At 38.0% G+C, this 21,387-nt stretch overlaps 2 protein-coding genes across 8 annotated transcripts; both read left to right on the forward strand.

Moving 5' to 3' along the window:
- Positions 1–143: 143 nt before the first annotated feature.
- On the forward strand, positions 144–7,931 carry LOC112970846 (ketosamine-3-kinase-like). 3 transcript variants are annotated; one of them, XM_026075680.1, is made up of 6 exons: positions 144–2,310; positions 3,926–4,017; positions 4,513–4,595; positions 4,988–5,110; positions 5,991–6,127; positions 7,394–7,931. In XM_026075680.1, exons 1-6 carry the CDS (start codon positions 2,135–2,137, stop codon positions 7,452–7,454), a joined length of 672 nt encoding a protein of 223 aa, XP_025931465.1. In that variant the 5' UTR covers positions 144–2,134; the 3' UTR covers positions 7,455–7,931. The 3 variants fall into 3 exon arrangements, with proteins under 3 accessions (XP_025931465.1, XP_025931463.1, XP_025931464.1); XM_026075679.1 differs by having other exon boundaries at positions 152–2,034; positions 2,159–2,310; positions 5,991–7,931; XM_026075678.1 differs by having other exon boundaries at positions 151–2,310; positions 5,991–7,931.
- A 76-nt stretch (positions 7,932–8,007) lies between these two features.
- On the forward strand, positions 8,008–20,321 carry FN3K (fructosamine 3 kinase). Of its 5 annotated transcripts, none has more exons than XM_026075673.1 (9): positions 8,008–8,826; positions 9,509–9,661; positions 11,622–11,701; positions 12,840–13,021; positions 14,111–14,262; positions 15,603–15,694; positions 16,886–16,968; positions 17,836–17,958; positions 18,621–20,321. In XM_026075673.1, the coding sequence occupies exons 3-9, from the start codon at positions 11,662–11,664 to the stop codon at positions 18,957–18,959; spliced, it is 1,011 nt and encodes a 336-aa protein (XP_025931458.1). In that variant the 5' UTR covers positions 8,008–8,826; positions 9,509–9,661; positions 11,622–11,661; the 3' UTR covers positions 18,960–20,321. The 5 variants fall into 5 exon arrangements, with proteins under 5 accessions (XP_025931458.1, XP_025931457.1, XP_025931461.1 ...); XM_026075672.1 differs by having other exon boundaries at positions 8,008–8,483; positions 8,598–8,826; positions 9,509–11,862; XM_026075676.1 differs by lacking the exon at positions 11,622–11,701.
- Positions 20,322–21,387: the final 1,066 nt, after the last annotated feature.

Below are 21,387 nucleotides of genomic sequence, written 5' to 3' on the forward strand. Positions count from 1 at the left end.
CGCCGCGCTGAGGAGCCGGGCGGCGGCGAGGTGCCGGCCTCGGCCCACGGAGGTTCGCCGGCCCCCCTGGGGCGCTAAAGTAGCGGCTGCCGCCGGGCTGAGAGGTGGCGTCGCTGGGCGGCCTCTGCCCGGGAGGGGGTGGCGGCCGCTGCTGTGGGCCCGGGTCTGGCCGCCGGCACGTGCCTCCGTCGCGGGCTGGGAAGCGGCGGTTCTGGGGCCTGGCTGTGCCGCTGGCAGCGCTGGTGATCCCGGGCGAGCCCTGCAGCGGCCCGCCGGTGTCAGACCTGGCTGCGGTAGTGGCGGTGTCGCTGCGGTGCGTACKTTGGGGAAGCGTCTGGAGCGAGCGAGGAGATGCAAGCTTATCTATTGATGAGCTGTATCTTTCCTCGTTGTAACAAAATTGGTAATTTYTTGCACATAAGTAGCTTTTCTCAATGAATGGTATTTTCCGTAATTGCCATTTAAGATTTTCTGCCTTGTTCTTTCAGTATGGGGTACCAGCTACTGTAGAAGGCAGATAACTGCAGTTGATAGAGATAAGTAAAATACAAAATACCTGTATGGCATCCCTATTAGCAAAAGGAGAGATCAGGTGGAATTTACTCTGAAGGCACTTAACACTTGTGTCTGTCAAGGGAATGGTATCACTGGAAGAACAAAAGGCAGAACTTGTATATATCTTTAATAGCAAAGGAATGTTTTTGAAAGGATGTGTGCAACTATATTTGTTCCAAATTTGTTCCCCCTTTCTGGTCATATAAGGGAGCTGGATGGAAAAGCAAGCACTGAGGTGATAACACAAGAAAATCCTGAAAGGTTGTTCTGCTTCACATTAGACAGAAAATAGTTTAAATTGGTAGCAACATAACAATTCCACTTAAACCTTTTTAAAATGTATATTTAGGTATACAATCCAGCTAGTACAAGGTAGAACTTAGGAAAAAAATCTGGATAGATCTTCTATTCAGCAGTCATTTCATTTTCTATGCTTTTGGCTGTGTCTGTGGATTCTGAATGATGATTAAAGCAAACTTTGCCAAACTGTATTGTAATACTGTGCTGTGTGTGCAGCAGTGGATATATATCAGCATTTTCTTTAGAAAACACTGTGGTTTTTACTCTATTAAAGTTAACACTTCAATCTAGTATGATGCTTTAGCTAGCGATACAGTATTTCCTGATTTCCTCTGAACAAAGGTATCGCACATCTCAGTAATTCAGCAGTTATTCTTGATCTCCTATAGACGCTAGAATTTTTAATCAATGTCTATTGCAAATAGTCCTTTGACTGTATTAGTACTAAAGTAGTAGTATTTTATTTCTATTTTGGTCATTGTATTTCCTTGCTTTTGCTTTTAGCAGATATTGTAGATTTCCCACGTGCCCTCTTCTGCCRCCTCTGTCTCAGTCTTCTTGAGTAGCATTTCTTCACGTGCCTTGTGCCACTGAGGTTTATGGAGCAACTCAGAGAACAGATTTTACTCAATATGAATAACAGTTGCCGAAATAGATCCTAAGTTCAGCATGTCCTCAGAGTGAATGCCTTTGGTAGTAGCTTGGGTTCTAAAGGCTTCTGTGTGCGAGCGCAGTAAGGGGCTTTTGGCTACTATCATTGATATTCTTTTCCTCACATGAGGCAAAGGAAGCAGGCCAGGGAATATCATTCTGTGGACTGCAGATCGGACTGTCTTGAAGACTGGCAACAGTTATTTTTGCTGTGTTACTGAGCAGTCTGCGTGAGGAAAGACATGAAGAACACTAAGACCAGCACCATTCTTCTAGCTCGATATACATTGTTGCACTTATCTTCCTAGTCATTTGCAGCATAATCTGTTAATAAAGTTATTGCCTACATTTTATATACATGCAGTTTGCACACTTTCTGTTGTAAGCAGACTCCGAGTTACTTTTGTGATTATAGAGAATGTTAGAAACTAAGTCATTTCTATGTAGTAGGTTTATGAAGTGAGACTCCTGTAATTCAGAAATGACTGTCAAGTCTGGAGGTGTAGATCTACCTACCTCTCTTCCATGGTATAGCTCACTTGCCCCTAATTTTTTGTTTAAACTTTACAGCCTTGATTGGCTCTGTAAAAGAGCTTTGTTTCACTGTGACTACTGTTCATAGAGACTGATGCTTTCCTTTAATATTTGGCAGGCTAGAAGAATGTTTGAGGGAGAAATGGCAAGTTTGGAAGCCATCTCGAAAACGCAGACAATAAAAGTGCCTAAACCCATCAAAGTTATAGACCTCTCTGGAGGCACTACTCTGTTTGTGATGGAGCATTTGGAAATGAGAGGCTTAAACAGGTAAAACACAGTATTATCTTGCTTATTTCAGCAAGAAAGTTTGACTGTTAGGGCAATTAAATCACTTACTTTCAAAGTGGAAATCAATTTTAATGTATTCTTTTAAGCAAGTCAAGATTTGGAAAGTTACACAGCAGAGAACTGTATAAAATACATCCCAATACTTCACCTAGCAGTGAAGTCTTACATTGAGGAGTGATTTTTTTTTTTTTAAGTAACTAGTGATTTTCACAGTAAGGTTCTTGAGAACTGGGACTGGAAAATGACCTGCTTGATCACCTGTTTTGTGTACTTTTGTTTGGTGCAAGAACCATTTTTTAATATTTCTTGTCATAAGCATGCAAAGGCACCTCCCAAAGTGAATACATCCTGATTTTAATATTTTTAATAATTCTTATGTTGATTTTGATTGTTTAAAATCTTTGGCATATTCTTCCCTTCTCTGTGCAAATTCTTGGGGAAATTAAATATGATGAAGACATCTCTCCAATTCCATTAGGGAGGTGGGCATGTCCAATTTTTCATCCCAATCTCAGGACTTTCGCAGCTGTCTTAAAGATTTATTCCTCACCCTGCCCACTTGCAGAGTCTGTGATGAAGAGCCCTCAGTGAAGTCCAGGAGAAAAAGCAGAAATCCTGTTGTGTTTGTGCTGATTGAAAGGAAAAGTGTGCAAATGCAACCCTTGACATACAAATTTCAGGGGATGGCTACAGTCTGTGTTAACAGAAACAAAATGAAGAAATAACTTTGCCTTAAATGACAGTGCCTTTAGGGCAGAGAAAGATGTGAGAGGTCAGAGACAGGAAAAGGAGCATATGGGAAGCTGCTGGCCACGAGAGTTGCTTGTAATTACTGCAAGATTTTTCTGAACTGTATAGAAGGTAAGCTTTTGTTATAAACAGATAAATGAGGGCCATCTGAACAAGTGATTAAGAGAAGAGCTGGACATGAGATCAGCGACAAGAAATGAGTTCATAAGCTCTTAAAATGCAAGGAGGTAATTTTCAACTGTCTTTGGAGATAGCTGCTGAAGAAGTAACAGGAACTTTGTTACTTTGTTCTGGCAGAGAATGCATTTTCTCTTCCATCTTCTAGGCGCCAGACATTTAGAGAGGGGAGGTGGTAGAAAGCCAGAAACTGAGGTAGCTGAAAGGTTAATGGAGGTTTCACTGAAGAGAGGGAGAAGGGGAGAAGAGGGAGACAAAGAAAAGGATGAATCCTACTTGTCTCTGTCTCACCAAGTCAGTTTGTCAAGAAAAATGCGTCATGTACTGTGCATTCTTTTCTTACTTGCTGAAAGCTAATACAGAATGAATATTACACAGAAATTAGAATCACTAGTGTCTTGTTGCTATGGAATTTAGGATCGCTGTTCACTTTCACTTTGAATTAGTGTTCTCAGAAATAACCGTGTAAGTACATTTTGTTCTCTGCTAATACGTAATCTTCACAGGAAGAAGAGGTGTCTCTGACCCTAATAGCTTGAAAATTTACTTTGCTGTAGATGTGGAACTTCTTTCATGTGCTTGATAAATGTGTCCAAGTAATTCCTTGTATATCAAGAACTGGATTCATTCACGTATCAGTGTTGCTAAGCATACTTTTGTTTCTTAGACATTCAGCAAAGCTTGGAACACAACTGGCTGATCTCCACCTTCATAACCAGCAGCTTGGAGAGAAGCTGAAGAAAGAGGAGAGCACAGTTGGTACAGTACACAGCTGTTTGCAAATTTAACCTAGTTAATAATAACCTGCAAAACAGTCAGTTCAAATAGCTTTTGTTATTTCAGGATAAGTTTGTCTTCTTCCAGTAGAGATGTCATGAAAATAAATTTGGAAGAAAGACCTAGGCAGGGGGTCTTCTTGTTTGCTTTTGTTTGCTCAGTTTGGATCCCTGTATGTATAACATTTGTTTGATTTGGGACCCTTGGGATCCTGAGCTAATGTTTCTGCAAGGACCTGGTAACAGAGGAGATATACTACCTCAAAATGTGGTGATGAAAATTATAATGTAACTTTACATCAAGTTTAAAAATCACAAAACAACAGCAACAAGTATTGTAATAAAAAGGGCATTGAGGTGCAGTTTTTTTATTCTCAGTAAAAAAAGTTATACCCTTCCATAGTTTTAAAGGTCCAGTTGCACTGTAGATATGTAGAATCTTGTTATTAGTATTGGATTTTTGTCTTTGATTTGAAAGGTAAAGGTCAAGGGCAAATGGAAGTCCAGTTTGTGGATCAATTTGGTTTTCATACAGTTACCTGCTGTGGCTATCTTCCACAGGTAGGTTGTACTTCATCAGACTGATAAAATTTTAGGATTATGTTATTTTGCTTTGAGTGACACAAATGGCCAAAATAATCCATAATGCAAATTCATTTATTTATATGGAGTTATAACAACAAAAACCATTGTTCAGCCTGCTAAGGACAGCACTTAAGCTGTGCTGGATATCTGTATATTTCTTCTTTCCTGTTTTTATTACTGAGAAAACTACTTTTTCCCTAACTTAATTTTTTAAGGTACCTTTCCATTAAAAAATAGTAACATTTACTGTCCTGGATACTATCAACAGGAAGGCTGTATTATTCTCCTAAGTTTTATTTGAAAAAGAAGAAAATCTTTCTTTTGTGTGGTGTAGAACTAATATCTGCTCTGCGATCCTGTTCCTTCAGGTGAACGACTGGCAGAATGACTGGGTGACTTTCTTTGCCAGACAAAGAATCCAGCCCCAGATGGACATGATTGAAAAGAATTCGGGAGACAGGGAGGCAAGAGAACTTTGGGCAAAGCTTCAGGTAGAAGAATTTCACTCACTTCTCATTATAGTGATACTAGGTATCAGTTGTTTAGCATTTCTTTTGTTAAAGCAGAATTTCTGTCTTTTTGTTGGTATGCTCCAGGTTCTGTTGGTAAGAGACTCCAGCTTTTAGGGATTAAAATGCCCTTTATTCTAAGGTGTACCAGCTTCTGCCACACCACCTATGCTAATATCCCAAAGTGAATGAGTGCCAAATAGCACTTTGCTTTACTACATGGGAAATACTGGTTCAAGTTCACGTTTCTCATTCCCTAGAACGTGTGCATGATGAGAAATACTTATTAGGAATAGTGTCCTACTTATTAGGAATAGAAGTCCTTCACATCATCTGTTCATGCAATATTTGCATCTAACTAAGCGACTGCAGCGTTAGCTGTTTGGTTACTACTTCATAGGAATCCCTTCAAGATTGATAAAAGGTTCCCAGTTTTTATTATTTTTATTTTTAAAGCTGATTAATATTGCAGCACTGAATGCATTTTTATATTTTCAATTTTTTTAATGCCAAAGAGCAACTGAGCTTACTGCTTTTGAGAAAAAATACAAAATGTAGTTGGTTAATACAAGGTGGAATCTCTAATAGCATAATTTCCGCACACTAGGCTTGGCAATGGGATATGTGACTGGATGACTAGTCTTCAACTGCCAGCATCTATGTTAAAGTAGAAATCCAGTCGATCATCTCAGCAGCTCTATTGATCAGGTCCTATGCTGTTTCAAATTGCATTTTTTTGTTAACTGGCTTTTAAGAAGTTTGAATTAATGCTCTGTAACCTTTGCATGTATGTGGATAAAACCCTATAGTCACTCACCTTAAAATGTGTTACTGGTACATCTTGGTTTTTTTTCCCCTGCAGCTGAAGATAGCCAGCTTGTTCTGTGACACAGAAATTGTTCCTGCTCTCCTGCATGGGGATCTCTGGGGAGGAAATGTGGCTGAGGATGATTCTGGTCCAATTATCTTCGATCCGGCTTCTTTCTACGGCCATTCAGAGTATGAACTTGCAATAGCTGGGATGTTTGGTGGCTTTAGTAGTTCCTTTTACTCTGCTTATCACAGTAAAATTCCCAAAGCTCCAGGGTTTGAAAAACGCCTAAAGCTTTATCAGCTCTTTCACTACATGAATCACTGGAACCATTTTGGTACAGGATATAGAGGATCTTCCCTAAACATTATGAGAAACCTGATAAAATGACTTTCTGCTCAAGCAGAATACTTCCCATGTTACTTGGAAAACCCTGTGCTTGGTGATGCAACTACAGGCATGTAATGTTAAAATAGCTACTAGACCCTTGACCTTGTTGCACAGCTAAAGATCTAGAATCAATGAGTCCTGCTGAATATGAAGCATGGCATATTCATCCCTTTTTAGTGCAGTTGGGGATAATTTTTAAGAGGGAAATATCCAGGAAGGGGTTTATTCAGTTGCATAAAACCTCCGTTGGTGTCAAGGAGGCATTGTACACTTGAGATTAGGCAAGTTAATTCAAATCAAGTCAAGGGTAAATAATTTGGAAGAAGCTCTCTGTTAGGGACCAATTGTGCTTCAGAGTAGAGAAATACTAGCTAAGGATTTGCATTCACACCCTAATGGAAAACATCAACGGAGAAGCGCTTGTGAAATGGAAGATTGTTTTTCTCAGTTATTGAGGAGATGGCTAAAAAAGTTGCTCATAGTTTTTTGCTGTTTTTTCCCCTCTCTTCTGGATAGATTGCTCAGAATCTTTCAGGTCTCTTCATTTGCAGTTATGTGCATAAAAACAACGTTAACAAAATATTTTGAAAGTCAGCAAGAAAATTTTCTAAGTGGATTCATAAAAAGTGATTTGGACTTTCTGTTCATTTTGGTAATGCGGTTTTATGAGATGGAGACTGCTCCCTGTTCTGTTACAAAGCAGTGTGAGAATTCTTGTAAATTGTTCTGGGCATGTGCGTTTTGGTGCTTCATGGCATTCTTGTAGGCTGTTCTGTGTTTGCTGATCAGCTGGCTGCCATCAGGAGCAATTTTGTTTTCACCAGAGCTAGCTCCGTTTTCTTTTCTGGGTTATGTTTTTGTCCAATAGGGTGCAGTCTTAAAGCAGACTTTCAGGTAAGACACTCTGCGTGCATACAGCCTGTGAAGATGTTCTTACTCACTAATACGAACAATCGACTGCCATCACTGCCCACAGGATAATGCCATCAGCTCATGGTATGGGCTTCACATAAATTTTCTGTAATTTAGAATACAGGTGCTATAAGCTGACTTATTTTTCTTAGATCCCCACGAAGTGCGCTTTCTAGCTCTTGGGAAAAGAAACATGAAACCAAAGGAGATTAAAAGGTAACTCACAGAACAGCTACTCTCCACCACTGTCATAGAAATACTTTAAAGATTTCAAGCACAAAGTTGCAGAATAACTATTTCTTGTACTTGCAAGACAATAACACTAAAACTGTAACTCTGCTGTTTTTGGTGTAGACTGGTAATGATATTTCAGTGCAAGTGTGCCAGGTAGGTGAGAGAGATGCATGATTCCTAACATGATTTTTAAATGTTTGGGAATGGCTTTAATTAAAAAATGTTTTTTCACAGGATATTGGCGTATAACTGATTTTTTTTTAATTGCTGGTTTTGCAGTTATTTGGAAGAATTGATAACAGGTCTAGAGAAGACTATCACTTGATAAAACTTTCTACCCTTAATTCTACTAGTCTTTTCGCTGGCTGTTTAACTTTGGCTACAAAAAGTTCTAAAGCTTTGCTCCACAGAATAGCTTTTACTTGTTGCTTAAATAAAATAAAGTTTCCCAGTTGATTATTGTTGTCTGTGTTTTCTGAATTAAAACCTTACAGCTTGCTTTCATTTATGGGAAGCTACTTGCCTTAGCTTGTTAAAAGTACCTAGTTTGTTAGGCGGTCATGGTTAGCAAAGGTGTTGGTGGGAACTTGGTCGTGGTTTTTAATCTGAAGCAGTGTCACTGAAAAAAATATACAACGTGCTGTTCAGTTACAATAGCATTTGAGGTTATATATGTTCCTTCAAACTTTATGTATGATACCAGCTATTAGGATATTGTAGATGAGACATTATGTCCTTGTCCATATCCTATCACATTCACCCGAACTTAACATTGCTTAGTGTAACTGATTGAAGAAATGCTGTGGTCAGCAGTCAATCTGGATAGTTCCTCAACTGTTCATATCCATATGCCCTTATAATAAAGTTAAGTTATTTAATAAAGTTATTTCATTTACAAATCTTCAATAAATCAATATCTTTAGTATACTAAAATACCTTTTATTATCAGAAGGTGAAAAGTTAAATGAAGGTGGATTCTCTGTCAATTGTAGCACTGAGTGATAAATGGTAAGTCCTCAGAGTTCACCTTTATCCAACAGACCAGAATCAAAATACTTTTGTGATTGCATTGTTTGCAGGTTATGAAAGTAGAAACAGCTATATTTAGGGCTTTAATTTTAGGGATATTAGGCTCGTCGTTTTAAGCAATGTTGTGCTACAATTAAAAACGGAAGGGGAGTAAAGAAGAATACAAATGGAATGTAATAGCTGGCTCTACTGTACCATGGATCCTTTGGTTTTGAGTTCTCATAAACAACGATTGAATCAGACAATGGAGAAGAGGATGAGATCTTTTCTGAGGACAGGCTGCTGGTTGACCCTTACGAAGAAGTTGCTGCAGTTCTGTAAGGTAATGTTTTCTTCCATAACATCTAATTCTGTACCACTCTCGTGATTCTTTTTGTTAACCCCTTTGTTGCATTCTGTGCTCTGGGCATGCCTTATATATTCAAAGTAATGAGATGGGACAACAGATGGATACAGACAACTAAGGAGGGAGATACCAAACTCTCACATGCCTGTCATTTTGATAGATATTTTTTACTGCTTTAATGCCAATTGTTGTCTACTTTCTGTATGTATGCTTAGTGTAGAAAAAAACCCAAAACACAGCTGTTATCAACATAATTGATTATCCCTGTTTGAACACAGTTAATCAAAACAAACAAGTGTTATCAAAACTTGCCAAGTCTGACCAGCACCATTTTTTTAGGCCTCCAGAATTTATACTTCTACTGTTAAAGGCTTTTATTTTAATAAGCAAATGAAAAGTGAAATGATGCAATGTGCAGAACATGACTCTGGGAGGAGAATTTTATAATATCTATTTATATATATGTATGTTAAAAATACACTTGAAGATTTTGTATATCAGATTGAGACACCACGTCAGTGTCTTCACATGTCTGCAATGTGAAGTCTTTTAATGACTTGGCCAAACTTCTATGGGAAGTGAAAACAAAAATAAAAGTCCTATGGTATAGATAGTTTTGTAGTATTTTTAAGTGATATTTTRCCATTTTTGTTTAAAGGTGGAATTTTAAAACAGCATTAGCTTTGTACTATGCCTGCTGAAAACAGAAGTATAGCTAAGTCAGTGCTATGCACATTTGAAAAACTTCAGCCAAAAAAATAGAAATGTCATTCCTTCAGCTCTGCATGGAGCCCACATTTCTACTGAAATAGTATGTACTTTTAGTTCATATATACCCCTATGCATCAATGTGATTTTGTTGTTGTTATTTTAATTCTTGTAGACTGCTGCCCTCTTTGCAACTGCAATAACTGCCTGAAGATATGAATGTTAATGTCTAGTGTTGTTTTCTTCCTGTTTTTCATCTTCACTGTTTTTCCTAAACAGATGTGGTGATTTTAACTGGTACTGGCCTTTATAGCGGAAATAAAAAAGAGTGGGAAGTGGTAATTTAATTAGTTTGTCTTGTAGGTGCCATTTGTGACAAAAGACTTTAGGAGAAAGTATATTTCTGGTAATTAAACCACACCAGAATCAGAATACCTTTTTTTTTTTTTCTTTGCAAGATAATATTCTAACAGATGATAGAAGCAGTTGTGAGCAGAACAAGAAAAAGGAGCCAGGAAATTAAATGGCTAAAAAGTCCACTACAAGCATAATCATGAAGCTGGGTCTCAGTCCAAGAGCCCGACAGTACTCACATAAACAGTCTTTTATAATTCCTTGCCATTAAGCAATTAATATTTTTATTTGTGATCTGGCCATGGTGCTGAATTGTTTGTGTTGCGAGATTTCATTTAGGTACTAGTGAGCTTTTTTTAAGCACTTCTGTTACTTAAAGCTCATTTGGGACACTTCTGAATTGTATTTCCAGTGTTTGAAAACAAGATGTTTGAAACTGATTGACTGAAAGCAACAAGAAGCAAAATGTTGTTAGGAAATTAGGCCTTTCACCTGTAGTTAGCTGGTTCAATATTGATCGAAAATGGAAGCGAATTGAAGTCTTTTGCTATCTCTTGGCTAATCTATAAGTGACGCAAGATACTTGAATTAACACAGTCCTGTTTCTGATTTAACCAAAAACAAAATGCCAGGATGCTCAAAGAAATGTCAGAGTTGGTAACTATTGGCATCCTCACTGGAAATCCTAGAAGTCCATGGCTTACTGGACTGCAGAAATTTCCAGTTCAGTAGTAAAATTGTGGATGAAGGTCCACTCTCCTTGTGTCTTTGTCCTTTGCAAGTAAACAGAAGAATGAATTATGATACCTTTCATTAGGCAGAATTAAGGGCCCTTACTGTCTGTTTTATTGCCACAACTGCATTCCTTTTCCCAGGTGCTTAGCTGCAGCCTGTATTTGTATGGTCCCCTCCCTTCGGCAGTTGGAGACTATTGATACAACGGCAGTGCTCTTTAGGGCGCCTCCCAAAACTCAAATTGCTTGGCATTTTCACTAACTGTAAATCAGAGTCGTGTGATCTGAATGCCCCAAACAGTCCAAGATCCACAGTTGTGATCAAGTTGTTTTGAGTGCATGTGCACTGGTTTACCATACTTCAACCTGCATGCTGAGCTCTTATGCTTTTGAGCTTTCTTTGATATGGGTATTGTCATTTTCTTTGGCAGCTATGGCCCTCTTCCTAGGCACAGATGCTCCATGACAGTGTATGGACTAGCTACTTAAGGCTCCTATGATAAGTGTTGACTCTTCATCTCCACCTTTCCCTAACACCACTTTCTGTGGCTTTATTTTGTGAATAATGTATTTCACACTTAGTATGTCAGTGACATGGGATTTTATGATAATTACAGCTGGTCTTCGTAGAAGGATTGTAAAAACAGTCACTGGTTACTTTACACACACCAACCAAGATAACCTTAAATGTGGCTTCTTGCTATTCTTGTGTATTCGTCAGTGTTTGAAACAGCRTTTCTGATTCCAGGTCATGTTTGTTGAACTGCACTTTTCCAGCTTGTACTCTCACTCTGTAAGCAGTGTCCTGCTCTGATATATCTGGATGTTAGAAAGGTTCCTCCTTAGGGGGACTTGTCCCTTTGAGGTCAGCCATATTCCAGTTCCTCTGTGTACTCTAAGAAGCTGTCTATGTTTTGAGAAATTACGTGTTTGAGAAATCACTTGTACTATACCAATTTATTCCACTCCTTTTAGGACTAGAACCATTTGGGAATGTAGTGAGAAGCTTACCTAAATGAAGCCAGTATTTGTAATCATTCCTTCCTTTGATTCATGTAAGCTGCTTGGTTTTGGCATTGTAAACTAATGGTATTGGAAAGAGAGAGAAATGGATGAAAGCACAAGTGAAGCAATGGCACAGAATCCAGAAAGTCACTGGAGAGAGGGATGGCATTGCTGCTCCAAGGGGGAACAAGATCTGCTGTCTTTTGCACAGGTTGTGACATGCTAGGACCCAGCCTTATTCATGGAACCAAATATGTTATCTTTATACAGACAGTATTTAAATAAAACTTGTAGGATCAGGGTTATGATAACGTGTTGCATTTTATACCTGAGAGTGTTGGTGCACTTTGCAAGTACAAAGTGATTAAATCCAGCAGTATCCAAGGGACCCTTTTTCTGTGTGAGAGAGAAAAAGGTGAAAGGACTTCCTAAAGATCATGTGTTAAACCAGGAGAAGCACGCAGGAATAGAATCCTAGATTGACTTATCACCTTCCTGATTTTTTTACCATAAATTTTCACTTAATAATGCCCAGCCATGAATACCTTACTGTCTCACTGACTTGAGGGCACTTTCAGGTAATAAAAACCTTTTTACTGATCTGCTAGCGGCAGGATTGCGTCCTGAGGCAGAAAGAGTTCTAAAGAGCTCATTGATGACGATAGGTCTACACAAAACAGTTATGAGCAGGGGGAAAAATAGTACTTTCCCCCTATTTCTGTTGGCTGATAAGCGGTCAGCGGCATGATTAAACTGCATCCTGTGGACTGCAACGTTGTATTTTTCATATCTCACTAATGACAATAATGCAACAAACGTGCACAATTTGTATTGTTGCCTTTAGACTCCCTCTAGTGGCTTTGTTTAAAAATTACCTCTTCTACCAATGTGAACACTGAGCTTAAAATAGAAAAACGGGTCCAAACTACAAATACCAGCAGCTCTCAGCACAGTTGAGAAAGGACCCCAGGACACACCTCTCAATTTTATTCTAGCAAATATTTCTAAAGATTTTTATTTTTTATCTAAAACTATAAAAGCCCATGGAAAACCAAAGCATTTCTAAACATTATCTCTGGATTTGCTTTTTGTTTTAGCTGCTATTTTTTGATTTGGTGGGTGGCCCTTTCTACCTCATAGCAGAGTGACAGTGAGGGAAGGACCCAGACCTTTAATCTTGTTTTGCAGTGGATTTAGCAGGAAACAGCTGCAACAGCCTGGAAATTACCATGGAAAAGATACTGAAAACAGAATTGAAAACTTCCATTCTGAAGGCATTTGGAAGCTCGGGAGGAGGATACATCAGCCAAGGCCAAGGCTATGAAACAGACAGTGGACGAATATTTGTTAAGATCAACCACAAGTCTCAGGTTAATGCTAACAGATATTTAACTACTAATATTATTGCATATAGAGAGCAATATATGTTTTTTAAAGTTAGCAGTTGCTTGTAAATGATGGAGAGCTGTGCATTTTCAAGCTTTGGATTATTCAAGCTTTTCTTTCAATTTTCTTTTGAAAGCTGTAGTGTATATTACATCAGGTATTAATGCAGTGGGTTTGGTTAATGCTGCATGTGGTGTAATGCAGTATGATAGCCCTCAACAACAGGACCTGGCATTGCTGTATGGAGGAAAAAAAGGCCAAGTGAACAGTTGCTTTTGTCGTACTTACAATTTGGAAAAGCCTAAAGCTGAATTCGCATTCACTGCATTCCTCTTCATATTTCAGCTGGGAGGATAGAATAGTGGGAGGGAAAGAGAGAGGGAGGGAGAAAACAAAGGGTGCCAATGCTGAAACTCATGCATTTCTTGAAAGCTACAGATTTCTCAAGCTTCTCCATTATTTTCTGGGTTTCTAGCAGTAAGATTATCGCAGTTTTTGGGGCTGAGCTCTTGACTTTACTATATAAATGTGGTACTAAATTGTCTTTTGTAACCCAGTGCATCAGAAATTTGCTTATCAATATCTAAAACATCCCAAAATTGCTGTGAAGAACAGCATCTTTACCTTACAAGTACAGAGTATAGGTTTAATGTTTGTGCTGTCAACTCCATCTGGTGGCCATTGACCTGCATGGAAAGAAAGAACCAGTTTAAGGATGCAATCTTTTACTTCATTTAGCAGTGATCATCTGTGGTTTTGAAGGAAGAAGTCTTGGGTATTTTCCTCAGAGACAACAGTTACATCTCAGTAGTTTGATATCGCCATAAGTAACTGGGAATTCAAGGTGAAATATTTTCTATCCTACTACCCTGAGATGAATTTAGGGAAAAGAAAGAGATTAAAATCCCACTGAGGTAATCAAACGAATCTCCCTATGTGTACTGAAACCTCACTGCAGCTACATTCTGTTATCAAGAGGAGTTAACTATTACGTTTGAAAACAAGGCTATTTTTCAAAGAATTTGTTGCAGGCATCCATAGTTTAGCCCAAGGATGTTCTTATTCCTTGACAGGCTAGAAAGATGTTTGAAGGSGAAATGGCAAGTTTGGAAGCTATTCAGAAAACCAATACTGTGAGAGTGCCTCAGCCTATTAAAGTGATTGACCTTCCTGGAGGAGGAGCAATGTTTGTCATGGAGTACCTAAAGATGAAGCATCTCAACAAGTATGTCTGCACTTCTCTCTCTTTTTCTTTCTACTGCATTTTTTTCAGAGTATTTTCTTATATCTGTGCTCAGTCAGAGAGATTCCTGAAAAGAACATCTCTGTTCTCTTACAGATACAGCTTAAATCTGTCAAGATCCATGTTAAAATGTGTGTGCATATATATATGTACACTCCCTCCCCATATTTAGCTTTTCTCTGACCTTCTGCCTGCAACAGTAATGGCACACTATGGCTAGTCTAGAGCTGTGTGTGATTGCTGGCAGACCGGTCCACATGTGCTGATCAGTCGGATGTTACTAAAGTGAATAGGAAAATGGCTCACTTTTGCCCATCTTTCCCCCATGAGATTATTAATTTGAGCTTCTTTTCCCAGCCTATCAGTTTTCATTAAACTTACAGGCTCCTTATGTCTTTGAGACCTCTGGTCCCGTATCAATACAGTCGAAGCCAACCAACAAGCTCAAAGGCACTAGGGCAGAGAAGAAATAAACAGGTAGACAACGTGACTGTATAAGCCTTGTTTCCTTAGTAAACCAAGCTGAAAATGGAATTAGGCTTTCAAGAGTCATTGCCGTCATTCCCCTGCTCTAAGAGAATGTAGTGATGCCTATGTGTCTTCTGGCAGTTGTTTGCCAACTTATTCTTATTGGGAGAATAATGGTGATTCCACAGCCTCCCCTAACAGTCCATGACAATTGTTTACTATTCCTAATATTAGGAAAGGTTTTCTAATGTCTAACCTGAATCATCTTTGTTGCAATTTTAAACCCATGATTTCTTTTCTACCCATTCTAGACATGGAGAAGAGATTGTTTGCTTTCTTGCAGCTGCTGTTAAGTATCTATGCACAGAAACTAACTGTTTCTCTTTAGTCTCTTTTTTAGGTTAAGCAACCTCAGTTAATTCAATTTTTTGCTCATGGCTTCTTTTTAGACTTATCATTCTTATTTCCGTCCAACTGATCTTGAAGTGTGAGGCCCAAAACTAGATACCATGTTTTGTTCTCTGCTTATTAAAGTGGAGTTGACCAGGAAGATTACTTAATGGCTTTCACGCTGTGCTCCTATTTATACAACCTTGTGTTATGTTTGCTCTTTTTGCAAGAGCATATTATTGACTAATGTTCATTTTATTATCTGTTATAAACCCTTTCTACAGAGTTGCTGTCTAGCCATTTGCTCCTTATTACGTATTTGTGCAGCTGAATTTTCCTGGCAAATATAGAACCCTGTACTTGTTCATATTGAATTAAGATTTTTTTCCTGTAGTGTTTCATAATGTTTCATTCATTTGTCTTGTTTCAATTTTTTTTTTTTTTTTTTTTTTTGGAAACTATAGATATTCTTCAAAGCTTGGAGAGCAGATAGCAGATCTTCATCTTTATAACCAGAGGCTTGGAGAGAAACTGAGAAAGGAGGAACACACAGTTGGTAGGGTATAGATACCATGTACTAAAACCAAAATGAAATAATTCATTTGCCTGTGACAGTGTTGCATTATAATTTTAATGATGATTTTAATGATGTCTCATAAGACATGTCCTGTCCCTATGCCAAACTTCTCAAAAGTACATAATATACAGAGTAACTATAATTACTCTTATATACATTAAACAAATTTTATCCTTTTAAACTTTACAATACTCAGTGAATATATTTTTAATTCTTAATTTTGTACATGCTTTGTTATATAAAAATATGTTGATACTGGAATTTAGTAAGAAATAATGCTAATAGGTGATATTTATAGCTTTCAACATTTCTTAAACCAAACTAAAGATTTGGGCTAGATGTCCCTTTCAGTATTAGGTAAAACTTTCAGCCTATCAATCTCTTGATCTTACAGACATTCTCTTTTTTTATTTTTTTCCCCTGTCAGTTCAACCAATTAACTTACTACAGAATATGTACCATTTAGTAAACATGCAATGAAATTCCCCTTTAAATATATTGGGGATTTTTGAATTAAAATATATAATCTAATCTATAACAACTGTTGCTTCTTGAAAGCAATTATAATTCAGCATTGTAAGGTCATGATCCATTTTCCACTGACATCAGTGAAAGTACCTTCCATCGTTCTTTGGAAAGTGGATTAAGACAAAAATGAACAAAATGAGAAACCATACAAGGAATTCTACTTCTTTTAGCATGATTAGTATTAAAATCTGATGCCCAATTTTGTTTCTGCATGTTTCCCATGACTTCAGGAATGGACAGAGTTTGACCTGTAGTGGTATACCTATTACATTCCATTATTTTTGAGAGAAAGTCAGATTACTGGCAAGTCGCAAATAATTCATGAATCAAAAATAAGCCATGTTTAGTGGCAACATGTTCCAGTGTCAGCTTACAAATCAGAGATCTAGRTTCTGTTCCTGAATGTGTAACTCAGTTATCCAAATAAGTCACTAATTGTGCCTCTGTGTCCATTCAATATATTTGAGGTTAAGATATATTTTTTTTATCTTTAGAGGAGACTGTGACCATGAAATAAGTGCAACTTATAAGTGTCCATACTTAAAATTATTTGTTTTGCCTATTGTCTGAAATTTAATTCTGTATTTGCAGACTTTTCTGTGTAATGATCTTTAAACTTGTTATATTTATTTTATTTCTTAGGTAAAGGTGCAGGTCGCTCTGAGTCTCAGTATGTGGATAAGTTTGGATTCCATACAGCCACTTGCTGTGGCTATATACCACAGGTATGTTCCATGTCTGTRAAGTTAGTATGTACTCATACAGTTTTGCAAACTCCCTACACAAAAGCTTGTTTTATTGCATTCAGCTTTATGATCACAGCTTTGCTTTCAGTGTTTCATTTTGATCTGATGGTGAAATGAATGTGATGGCTATTCAGTGGCATGCAGCAGCAAGCAAGTGCAGCGGTTTGGACAAGAAGTTAAAATTTATGTAGTGGTTTTTCAGCTTGGTGACACTTAACAAAATAAATATCCCTTCATAAGCCATATCTTTGTTTTTATTTTTTCTAAGCCCCTACTACATAGATCTCAAATGGCAAAATCCACTGCTTTTTAGAGCATATAAAACCTCATGTAAAACATTGGAACAGGCTCTCAGAGATAAATCAGCCATTTCTGACTCTGCATATGGCAGAATTTCATTCAACTATTTAACTGAATGAACTTTCTATGTCTGAAACTCTTTGCTGAGTACAGCTTTTTACCAAATTAGGAATTCATTACCTAATAAAAATGAACTGTCCTCTTAAATTTCCAGAATGATTTTAGAATATAATATGGAAAAACTGAAATAGGCTTACTAGAGAGTCTCCCTCTAAAATATATGATTAAGAAAACAGAATGACTGAAAATAGCCAGAACCTTAACTTATATCTCATGTTAAAGACAGCCCCACCTAAGCATGGAAGAAAGTACCACTCCCAACTGAACAATCAACCAAATGTCTAGTAACATTGTTTAGGCCATATTAACGTTGTTTAGACTGTTGTTCCAGCAGTGAACATTTTAACTTGATTTCTATGTATTATTAATACTTACTATGCRTATGTTAAAATTGTTTGTTATAAACTTCTGTATCGTATTTTTAAGGTGAATGAATGGCAGAGTGATTGGCCTTCTTTCTTTGTACGTCACCGACTCCAAGCTCAATTGGATTTGATTGAAAAAGATTATGGAGACAGAGAAGCAAGAGAACTTTGGTCACAGCTAAAAGTACGAACCATGTCTTAAATCTGTTATTTGTGAAGTTAGAAAATATGTACCAGTGGAATTCTAAATGTTTTATAGCAAATTTACATGGCTTTTAGTGAACAGGAATAACTTCACAGCTGGTCTAACGCCAGTTAGTTGAAAAGAATTCATGTTGCTCTTTCATTTTTTTAATGGATATTAAAAATAAACCTCTAAGTCAGCACTGAAATTTATTTCTTAGAATATAGCTAATAATAAAATAGGAAATTGCATCTAAGAATTAAGTTCCATAAAAACTGAATGTCCCCATGTTAACAGCTCAGGGAGGACCACAGGGTGTTGCAATCTTCTTTGCCACTTAAACCATTTATTTTAAATGAAACTTATTTTATATTTCTTGTGACAGCCCAGAGTGTCAATGTATGAAACAATACATTAATAGTAGACATTGATACTAGGGTGTGAAATAAATGATTTGTTAAGCACTGTCAGGAATAAGTAAGAACATTCATTACCGACTTGTAGTTTAAGTTTACGCTTGTAGCCATCACTTCAAAAGTGCTCCATGAGGGCTGAAAACAGGCAGTATTTGATCGGTTTTCTTTTATACTCTATAGTGTTCTGCTTATTCAATATTTTTTCAAAGCTCCTGAACTGTTACGTGTTTGTTCATGCTCTTTCAGCTAAAGATTCCTGAAATGTTCTGTGACATAGAAATTGTTCCTGCTCTCCTGCATGGGGACCTGTGGGCAGGGAATGTGGCTGAGGACGACTCTGGGCCAGTTATCTTTGACCCTGCTTCCTTTTATGGCCATTCAGAATTTGAACTGGCAATTGCTGGAATGTTCGGTGGGTTTAGCAGCTCTTTTTTCTCTGCGTATCACAGTAAAATACCTAAAGCTCCAGGATTTGAGAAACGAAACAAATTGTATCAGCTCTTTAATTACATAAACCACTGGAACCATTTTGGGACAGGGTATAGGGGCTCTACCCTAAATGTAATGAGAAAGCTTTTAAAGTAAACAAAAACATTTGAGAAATTCTGACATAGTCCCTGCTTATCAGAAGTAACGCAACCTAGACATTAATGTTGATGATAAAACACATGACAGATGTAAAAGGCTTAGTACACTTTAGAGCCTCACTAAATGTTAGAAGCGATTGTGTTATTTTTACTGTATATTCTAGTTTACTACCACAGATTCATACCACGCTGAAGACAGACCACATCGTTTGTGAAAAGTTCAGTAGGCTGGAAAAGCAGCGTGACAGTCAGGCTAACCTTGCTGTTTGTAGACTGTCCTGCTTGCCGCATTGCCATGCTCTTTTGCATCTTACCACTTCTGCCGTTCTATCAGCAGTTTGTTATTGAGAGCTACTGTTCTGGGTTTGTGGTGCTGGAAGTAATCACTGGTTTCTTACCTCTCCCCTTTTTTGTTGGCTTTTCCTTTTCTCTTCTGTGTCTGTTTCCATCCCTTTCCTCATTTATGTTTCTGTGTTTTCTTTCCTTCCCCTTGTAAGAGTTCTGATCCAAAATTTAATTCAGATTCTATGAATCTGGAAACTAAAACCTTCTCTTTATCTGAAGAAGAGTAGATTGGGCCCTTTGGACTGCACTTTGCAAGCATATATAACAGCATTTCTTATATTTTTTGTACTTAATTTAACAGAATTTTCTTAATAGTAATGTGTCTTAGCTATAGTAAGATATGTTAGTAGGTTATGGTATGATAGTAATGTATATTTAAATAACTGTACAAGCATATCAGAGGAGGGAGGCTTAGCTGGTTGATGACAAGAAAGCATCTATTATTGCTGCAGTGCTGACTTGCACTTGATTTTTTTCAGTTCTAGAAAATAATGTATGCTAGGCAAAACTAGTCTGTTCTATCACTGCTGGTTTATTGAAGGAACAATGTAAAAATGGATGGTTTAAAAATATTTTTTAGTATTCCTATTTGCTTTATTTTTACAGAAAAAATAGGCAATGAGAATTTTGGGAGGAAAAACATGTAACAAACATGCTGGCATACAATGTGAGGAAGAGTACATTAACAAGTCAATCTGTTTTTTAATGGAAGAAAGTAGGGGTAAAGAAAGTAAATATACGTGCAATCCTACAAAGGCTTAGGCGAGTTGGAAAATCTGAATTAGACTGACTAAACCTATGTCTTTATGCTTTGGATGGTTGTAATGCCTGATACTTAAAAAGTTATATTCAAAATGTTCAAATATGTTTAGACCTTTTTTCAGCTTTACATGGTATTGCTATGATGAATAACATTATTCCAATTAAGGAGAATATAGCAGCCACTGAAACAATTTTTTTCCTTATGTTTGCTACTTTGTAAAAGATTTCTTTTAAAGTTTAAAGTTAGATTTTATAAATTATAACATTTAAGTAATTTGAATTTAATTCTGTGTGAACATAATACAAATAGTTTAAAATTTTTACTTTGAATTTGGGCTACAATGAGGTGAATTTGTCACATTGTGTTTCTAACACTTGATACAATTATAATAGTGGAAAAGTGGAATAATGGTGCTAGAATCCAGCTACAATTTCAGCTGGAAGCTAGAAGATCCAGGTCTGAGAAAACAGCAAAGTGCATGAGAACTAGTGTTTATTAATGTTAAGAAAAATACATGTGAACTTAAGATCTCTCCTTGTCAAATAAAATACTTGCCTTGCAAAAACTAGATACTGGGTGTCCCTGCATCTTATGATTGTGGTTTGCGTTAAAGAACTTGAGCCTAAAGATGGACATTCGGGTATGGATGGAGTTGCTGGATACTACCTGTCCTAACTTGAGCCTCTCCCTGAACTTCCTTTATAATCAATGGAGGGAAACCAGCAGCTCTTAAGGTGACTTGCCTCACCGCAAACCACTGCTGCAGTTTGTCAGTTGGACCGATCCTTTGGGTATATTTTCCTTAAGTAAAAAGCTGGGGTGACTACTCAGTTTCTACTTCAGACTCCAATTTTAGTTTTATAGTAGTACTGGCAGTACAGGAAGAGAGAAGTGGGGAATTAATGCTGGTAGGGTGCAAGCGTGTGGGGAGAAGAAGAAGGGATGGAGATGAGCTATCAGCTTTGGGGTGACCTATGACCACTGAGCTCCTGCGCTGAGACTCCCCTATCCGCACCAAAGCGCTGCGTTACACGGGTAAGAAGGGCGAGGTCGCGGGTAAGGAGCTGCGCTCCAGGGGCCTTCCACCACGCGGGTCGCAGCCTCGCACGATGCCGGTGCTGCTCCCGCTCCGGGGGGGCCCGGGCAGGCCCTGGGGCGGGGGGCGGCGGCGGCGGCAGCTAACGGCCGCCGGCGCCRTGGCGGAGAGCGAGGAGGGCGTCTCCGCTCACTGAGGAGAAGCCACCACCGCGCTCCCGGCAGACGCATCGCAGGGGCCGCACGAGACGCCGGCAACTGAAGAAGGGGCCTGGCGCGTGAG

This window comes from Apteryx rowi, unplaced genomic scaffold, assembly GCF_003343035.1.
Source record: "Apteryx rowi isolate R43461 unplaced genomic scaffold, aptRow1 scaffold_41, whole genome shotgun sequence".
NCBI lineage: Eukaryota > Metazoa > Chordata > Aves > Apterygiformes > Apterygidae > Apteryx > Apteryx rowi.